General features: G+C 42.9%; 1 protein-coding gene across 1 annotated transcript in view; it reads left to right on the top strand.

Moving 5' to 3' along the window:
- Nucleotides 1-5,772, top strand: part of washc3 (WASH complex subunit 3) — a 49,357-nt gene extending 43,585 nt beyond the window's left edge. Inside the window, exon 7 of the mRNA XM_043708751.1 lies at nt 2,653-5,772. Coding sequence (XP_043564686.1) covers nt 2,653-2,734 — 82 coding nt within the window. The 3' untranslated portion in view covers nt 2,735-5,772. The remainder of the gene's footprint in view (nt 1-2,652) is intronic.
- Nucleotides 5,773-8,806: the final 3,034 nt, after the last annotated feature.

The raw sequence follows: 8,806 nt of genomic DNA, 5'->3' as shown, positions 1-8,806 counted from the left end.
AATACCTTGTATAGGTGTTCTTCTTCTTCTTTTTGCAGTTCTGGTGCATTGCAGTGTGTTGTGGCCCTTTTGAATAGTGTCCTGATGCTGTTTCGTTTGTGTGTGATGGGGTGGTTACTTTCATAGTTTAGGACTTGGTCTGTGTGTGTGGCTTTCCTGTATACTCTTGTAGTGAATTCTCCGTCTGGTGTTCTCTGTACCATCACGTCTAGGAATGGGAGTTGGCTATCCTTTTCTTCTTCTCTCGTGAATCGGATTCCTGTGAGTGTGGCGATGATGAGTGTGGTGGATGCTCCTGGCGTTGAAGTAGACACACTTCAAACCAACTTCTTGCTTGCCAGTGCCATCTTGTGTCCCTGAAACCTGATTTCGGACCTCCCTAGTCTCAACCTTTTCTATACTCGAACTACAATTTTGGTTCCCATCCCCCTGCTGGATTGGTTTTAACCCACCCCAATAGCCTGAGCGAATTTCCCCCCCAGGATATTGGTACCCCTCTGGTTCAGATGAAGACCATCCTGCTTGTAGAGGTCCCACCTACCCGAGAAAGAGCCCCAATTATCCAAGAATCCAAAACCCTCCCTCCTGCACCAACCTGTAGCCACGTGTCCAACTCCTCTCTCTCCCTATTCCTTGCCTCACTAGCACGTGGCACGGGCAACAAACCAGAGACAACAACTCTGTTCATCCTAGCTCTAAGCTTCCATCCTAGCTCCTGAATTTCTGCCTTAAATCCCCATCTCTCTTCCTACCCATGTCGTTGGTGCCTATGTGGACCATGACTTGGGGCTGCTCCCCCTCCCCCTTAAGGATCCCAAAAACACAATCAGAGACATCATGAACCCTGGCACCTGGGAGGCAACACACCAACCGTGAGTCTCCCACAGAACCTCCTATCTGTCCCCCTAACTATGGAGTTCCCAATGACTACTGCTCTGCTCCTCTTCCCCCTTCCCTTCTGAGCAGCAGGGACAGACTCTGTGCCAGAGCCCTGTGCCCCACTGCTTTCCCCTGGTAAGTCATCCCCTCCCCCCACAACAGTATCCAAAACGGTATACTTATTGTTTAGGGAAATGGCCACAGGGTTTCCCTGCACTGCCTGCTAGTTCCCTTTCCGTCCCCAGACTGTAACCCTTTTTCTTGTACCTTAGGAGTGACTACCTCCCTGTAACTCCTCTCGATAACCCCCTCTGCCTCCTGAATGATCCGAAGTTCCTCCAGCTCCAGCTCCAGTTCCCTAATGCGGTTTTCGAGGAGCTGGAATTGGGTGCACTCCCCGAATGTAGTCAGCATTCTGCAGGAGGAACATTCCACTGCCCTCCTTTCCAGTCCCACTATTCTAAATTCCCAAAGAGACTGTTGAAAAAATAAGGAATAAAAAATAAACTCGTTACCTTACCAATCTGGCGTACAGAACCTTTTTTTTTTGGTTAGACCTTTTCTGTACTCGAACTACAATTGTGGTTCCCATCCCCTGCTGGATTAGTTTAAACCCACCCCAATAGCCTTAGCTCGCTAGTGGACCTGCATTCACTTTACTTACAGTTTTCCTTTTTAAATAACTGAAGAAACTCTTGCTATCTATTTTTACACTCCTAGGTAGCTTCATCTCTTACTATGGTGATAATGAGATGCTTTCTTAAAACTGCTGATTGGCTTTCCTGTAGCAGTATCAAAATTCTTTCAAAGCCAATAAGTCCTGGAATGGAATAAAAACAGAGAATATTGGAGAACTTCATCAGGTCTGGCAGCGTCTGAGGAGAGAGAAACAGAATTAACATTTCAAGTCCATTGTGACTCATGTTCAGAACTACCCACGAGGAGGACTTAAACCTGCTCGGTCAAAGTTAGGATTGTTAACCACTGAACTACTGCAGTTCCCTGTATGTGTCATAGAGATGTACGGCACGGAAACAGACCCTTCGGTCCAACCTGTCCATGCCGACCAGATATCCCAACCCAATATAGTCCCACCTGCCAGCACCCAGCCCATATCCCTCCAAACCCTTCCCATTCATATACCCATCCAGATGCCTTTTAAATGTTGCAATTGTACCAGCCTCCACCACATCCTCTGGCAGCTCATTCCATACACGTACCACCCTCTGCATGAAAACGTTGCTCCTTAGGTTCCTTTTATATCTTTCCCCTCTCACCCTAAACCTATGCCCTCTAGTTCTGGACTCTCCCACCCCAGGGAAAAGACTTTGTCTATTTATCCTATCCATGCCCTTCATAATTTTGTAAACCTCTATAAGGTCACCCCTCAGCCTCCGACGCTCCAGGGAAAACAGCCCCAGCCTGTTCAGCCTCTCCCTATAGCTCAAATCCTCCAACCCTGGCAACATCCTTGTAAATCTTTTCTGAACCCTTTTAAGTTTCACAACATCTTTCCACATCCTAGACTATCCCAGCAAAACCTACTTCTTACTTCAATATATAGGCTCCTTCACTGAAGTATTCCAGTGGTCATGCATCACTGTTAAATGAGAATATTTGTTTAAGTTAAATTGCAGTTGACAAAGCTTCTGTTTTTTATTTGCAATAGCTTGTTTTTTTCCATCATGAATCAGTGCTGCAACTTCACTGTGCTGATTCCTTTAAGATTATGCTCTTTGATTATCCCACATATTACTGTTTCTCCTTGTGCAGGACTCCAGATGCCCCAGTTCCCGATGGAGTTAAAGAAGACGAAGGAGACAGCTCAGGCAGCGAATCTTCATTCAGTGATTGAAAACAGACTTCAATTCTCAAACAGACATATTTCAATTCTCAAACTAGAGATTATGGAATACTGTCTGTAATATCGAGGGGCATTGATCTTTTTTTGATGGTTAAACAATGCAAAAGGATTGTGTCAGTATGAAGCCGCCTCCATCACTGTACGTGAACACACCACTCAGTCTTAAACCAAGTCTCTGCCACAGGTCTGTCGATAGCTTGTAAGTTTTATGATCATTTGAATGCCAAGCTGCACTTTTATTTGTGCATGAAGTTATAATTTCTTTTCTATGTATTTAGATGTACTGTCAACGATGTGGGTGAACAAATTGGGATTGTCATCAAGGTGCTAAATGCAAATGAATATGAGATAATGTTATTTCCATATTTTATATACCAGGCACCGTGTAGAATTTGTTCAGCCTTATCTTGGAAAAATTATGAACGGATTGTTCATGTGCTGTTCTGTTCCCACATAAAGAGAAGCTGTCACCTAATGAGTAAAACCTGATCTGTGAAGAGTAGACTTGTACAGAACTGAAGAGATTGTAAATGATTACCTATTATGTTTACTGTTGACTTGGCTGAGTCACAAACAAGAACACTTCCCCCACAGTGCTTCATTGTAACTATTCCGCTGGTTTTAGGAGCTTGATGTTTGGCTATCTGCTGTTAGGTGAGAATTATTTGTCTTCACACCTCTGTTCCTCCCTGATAGTCATTGTCATTTTCAGGCTGAGAGTCTGAATTTGACAGGGTGTGTCAGATGTTTACCTCCTGGTATTGATCCTGAGAGGTTACTCCAGCTGCAGCACTCCATCCTCCCCATGTATTCGGAGTTAGTACCATTCTTTAAAGCTGATGCAAGGTCTGATGGACATTGCTACTGCAGGGACTTGTGCTGAAGAGTGCGTAACCTTCATCGAAACTGAGAAGCTAATTTTAAGACAACATCATAACTCACAATTGCTTCAAAATTTATAGACCTGTTAATATTGAATAATTATTGAGCAGTAACATTTTCAAATCTTAGTTCTTCTTTGTTCTTGGACACAAACAGCATTGAGAAGCTCGGTATTTTATCATCCCATCCAAGATAAACTATCCTGAGCAGCCCTGAATTTCCCAGGGGAGCCTCCTTGTTTGTTTAAACACTGAAACATTCGTGAACCTCGTCATTGCAGATACTGAGTCCAGACCATTTAACCTTCAGATGAAAAGGTGGGACAAAGTCTAAAAATAATTCAGTGCCCACCTTAGGGGCTGGCATTCTGCCCTCAACACTAATAATGGGAAGTGCAACATCAATTTTCATGTTGTAATCACACCACCTAGTCCATGATGGCACTACAGCGATATAATGGAGTAAATCTACCCATCGCAAGCATAGGGCAGCAAGTTGTACTTGACGGGAGTAAGAGTTGGATAATACTGCATTGTTTGTAATCCTACCTTCAAAACCCATGCTATTAATGTATAGCACTTAGCTGGGGTGTTGGACCTTTTCCAGTTCCATCACCAATTGAGCTACGTTTCTTGTCAAGTATATTAGTAACGAAGAGAAAGAACTTACATTTATATAGTACATTTCCCACCCTCAGGATATTGAAAGCATTTTACTGCCAGTAAAGGGCTTATATATCTTAGCCTTCCGTAAATTTATCTTTCCAATGCAATTTCAAGTATTGAGTTATTTTATTCACCGAATCAAGTACCAGTTGGATGTTTGTTTGTTGTAATTGTAGGTGAAAAATTGGTTGGATTGTGACAGCAGTAGCTTGGAGTGAGAGGCTGGATCCCAGACTGGCCCAGGAGATGACTCAAACGTTGCTAGAATTTCTTTTTGCTGAGGCTCTTGTACCTGTCGCATGAACATCAACAGCACATGATTTGAGCAAGCCAACGAATACACTTCCTAAGTAATCCAGGAACCTTCCTAATACATGTGTGTTTTTCTGAAGAGCACAAACATCCTAAGTTCCAACAATGTCAACACTTTGAAAGTTCTTCATTGGCTGTAAAGTGCATTGGAATTACCTGAGATCATGCAAGGCACTATATAAATGCAAGTACACTTGCTCACTTGAAGCAGTCTCCTTGCATTTTCCTGCAACCTTTTATATTGGTGCACAGCATTTAATTTGTGCATGAAGTTGCTCAAAAGAATCTAAGTTGCACTGGAATTGTTAACGTTGATGACGTTACGAGAGGAACTGTGATGTTGGGACAGCTGAAATGTTGAGCAAGCCTTTCTAGCGTTAGTTGGAGTATCTACCCTGTGCAACAGATATCCTTGCAAAACTACTGCAGTTTAACCAGGCAGGTCTGTGATCCACAGCCACGAGTTCAGATCAGTTTTGGAACCCCTGCAGATAAACTAGGTTTCTCTTCAGCTTAATATGATCTCACATTACTTCAGTTCGAGTCGAATAAGAAACCTAAAAATGATGTTTGTTTTGTCAATGCTCAGGTCTGTAATCTCCAAAACTTTTCCTTCATTAATAATTCAGTATTTGTTTGTACTGCTGAAAATGAAGTAATAATCGTGATGTGCGCTGTATCTCAATATGTCAAGCTCAGATACTAAAACGTCTGATCTTTATTGTTCATGTGCATTGTGCAGTGAGTTGAAGTTGTGTGCCAAAGGTGTCAGGAGGTTACATAGTCTTGCAGTTCGATACCTGATTCCTTTAACACATTCAGCCTGCCTATGTTGATCTTCAGTATTTGCTGTGTTGCTGTGCTGTTGTATGTATTGTTGCTCACCCATTCCATAAACTTTATTTACAAAATTTATGAGGAAAGAAACGTGCACATGGAAATATCATAGGTATATGGGAGGTTTGATAACTGTCATTTTGTCTTTGGGTCAAACCTCCTAGGAATTGTGATGCTCTTTGCTTTATTTCTCGAAGTTAAGTATACAAAATTTATAGTTTTCTTCATTGTGTCATAAATCTGTCATAAAGACCTAACTTCTAACTACTTTTCTTTCAAAAGATCAATACCCTGGGTCCTTTGTTCAAAAATAAAAATAAAATGTTTTTCAAATGCTTTCTGTTTAAATGTTTTGTGGCATACCCATTGCCTTGATTGTTTTGTAATCACTTTGCTTGAGACAGCTCCCTCTGGTTTCATCAGTGCTTCTCTGAGGCTCAGTGTTGATGTGAGTCCTGCACAGAATCCCATTTCCCTTAACCTTTGCTGCAGCAAGAAATTAATCATTATGGATGAGACAAGTGATTAGAAGTTTGTCACCTGGTGCCTGACTTCAGCAAGCAAGAGCTGCAAGCCAAATCTGTTCCTTATCCAGAATAAATATAGGGGGTGTGGTGAGGGACCAAACTGTTAAATACAGAAAATTACTAATTCTTGTTTACTTAGGAAAACCATCGTCTGGCTCTGCTTTTAAATAAACTTGCTCTCTGCAGTGTTGATGTTTTTTGTAGGTTGAGGCTTACCCTAGCTTGCCCTGTTCTTTTCAGTATTTGCATCGAAGGAACACTAGCAGATTAATTTATTTGTGAACCAACTGATCAAATATCCATTTATTCCAAGGTGCACAAATTTATCCACATGAGGTATATGGGGAATAAATGCAGGCCAGAGATGACATTTTGAGCCAGGAGTGATATTGAGGTGAGTAGGTTTGAGATTTGTGCACCAACAGCAAAAAAATGTCATAAGAAACAGAAAAATGGCACTGTGGATGGTAGGACCGTGGAAAGCACCTAAGTTCAGAAGGACCTTAGTTTGCACATCCACAGAACTGTGCAGGGGAGAAAGTGGTTAAGACGACATATGGGGTACTTGCTTTTGTTGGCTTAGCCATTGAATACAAGAGCAAGAAGGTTGTGTTGAATCTGTACAAAGTGTTGGTTAGGCCACACCTGGAACGTGCAGTTCTGGTCACATTATGGAAAGGATGTGATTGCATCAAGAGTGTACGAGCAGAAAATTTACAGCCCAGGAACAAGCTCTTCGGCCCTCCAAGACTGAGCCGATACAAATCTACTGTCTAAACCTGTCGCCCATTTCCGAAGCATCTGTGTCCCTCTGCTCCCCACCTACTAATGCATCTGTCCAGACGCACCTTAACTGAATCGAATGTGCCTACCTCTGCTGACAGCGCGTTCCAGGCACCTACCACCCTCTGTGTGAAGTACTTGCCACGTATATCTCCCTTAAACCTCTCACCTTGAATGCGCGACCTCTCATTATTGAATCCCTCACCCTGAGAAAAAAACTTAACTCTATCCACCCTGTCTATACCCTTCATGATTTTGTAAACCTCAATCAGGTCCCCCCTCAATCTCCTTTTTTTCTAATGAAAACAATCCTAACCTACTCAATCTCTCTTCATAGCTAGCACCTTCCATACCAGGCAATATCCTCGTGAACCTTCTCTACATCCTCTCCAAAGCATCCACATCCTTTTGGTAATGTAGCGACCAGAACTGTACACATTATTCTAAATGCGGCCGAACCAAAGTCTTGTACAATTTTAACATGACCTGCCAGCTCTTGTACTTAATACCCCGTCCGATGAAGGCAAGCATACCACTTCTATGCTTGACCACTCTATCCACCTGTGCAGCCACCTTCAGGGCACAATGGACCTGAACTCTCAGATCTCTCTGCCCATCAACTTTTCCCAAGGCTGTTCCATTTACAGTATAGCTTGCTCTAGAATTAGACTTCCCAAAATGCATCACCTCACATTTGTCTGGATTGAACTCTGCCACTTTTCTGCCCAACTCTCCAGTCTATCTATATCCTCCTGTATTCTCTGACAGACCCTTATGCTTTCTGCTACTCCACCAATCTTCGTGTCATCTGCAAACTTACTGATCAGACCAACAATGTCCTTTTCCAGATCATTTATGTATATCACAAACAACAGTGGTCCCAGCACTGACCCCTGTGGAGTACCACTGGACACCTTTCTCCATTTCAAGAAACTCCCTTCAACTACTACCGTCTGTCTCCTGTAGATCAATCAGTTTTTTTTATCCACCTAGCTAGAACACCCTGCATACCATGTGACTTCACTTTCTCTATTAGTTTACCATGGGGAACCTTGTCAAACGCCTTACTAAAGTTCATGTATATGACATCTACAGCTCTTCCTTCATCTATCAACTTGGTCATTTCCTCAAAGAACACTATTAAGTTGGTACGGCAACAGTACGGCACGATCTATCCCACACAAAACCATGTTGCCTATCATTGATAAGCCCATTCTTTTCCAAATATGAATAGACTTTATCCCTCAGTACCTTCTCCACAACTTTCCCACCACTGACGTCAGGCTCACTGGTCTGTGGTTACCTGGAATATCCCTGCTACCCTTCTTGTACAGGGGGACAACATGAGCTACCCTCCAGTCCTCCGGACCTCACCTGTGTTTGAGGATGCTACAAAGATACCTATCAGGGCCTCAGCTATTTCCTCTCTCGCCTCCCTCAGCAATCCGGGATAAATCCCATCCGGTCCTGGGGATTTGTTCACCTTAATATCCTTTAGCCTACCCAACACATCTTCCCTCCTTATGTCATCATGATCCCGAGTACAGATGAGATTTGCCTGGGCTGCAGGATCTGAGCAATGAGGGTTGAGTGGACAGGCTGGGGTTGTTTACCTTTGAGCAGCGAAGTTTGTAGAGGAGTCTTCCAGTGGTGTATAAAATTATGAGGGATGTATCGTGGTTGTAAGGCACCTTTTGCCTCAGTAGAAAGGCTAATAACCCGAGGGCATAGATTTAAGGAAAGAGAGAGAAGGCTAAGAGGAGAGTTGAGAATTTGTTTTCACTGAGTATGATGAGAGTTTGGAACAGTTGAGATATTGGACAGATCTTTTCCCAAAGAGGATAGCTGAGCCAGAAACATTTTAGTAATGTTTAGATGTTCACTGTGTTCCCGTAGCTGCCAGTGCTTTGGCCCAACAGCTGGAAAACAGACACCAGATTAGTGTAGTCAGATTTTTGTTGACCCGCACAGACATGATGAACCAAATGGCCTCCTCCTTTGCTGTAAATGTCAATGTGAAAGCGAGATTGAATAAATAGGGTAATTTGTCTGGCATT

This window comes from Chiloscyllium plagiosum, chromosome 19 (assembly GCF_004010195.1).
Source record: "Chiloscyllium plagiosum isolate BGI_BamShark_2017 chromosome 19, ASM401019v2, whole genome shotgun sequence".
Taxonomy (NCBI): domain Eukaryota; kingdom Metazoa; phylum Chordata; class Chondrichthyes; order Orectolobiformes; family Hemiscylliidae; genus Chiloscyllium; species Chiloscyllium plagiosum.
Note: the sequence above shows the minus strand (reverse complement) of the source record. Positions and strands in the feature narration are given on the sequence as shown.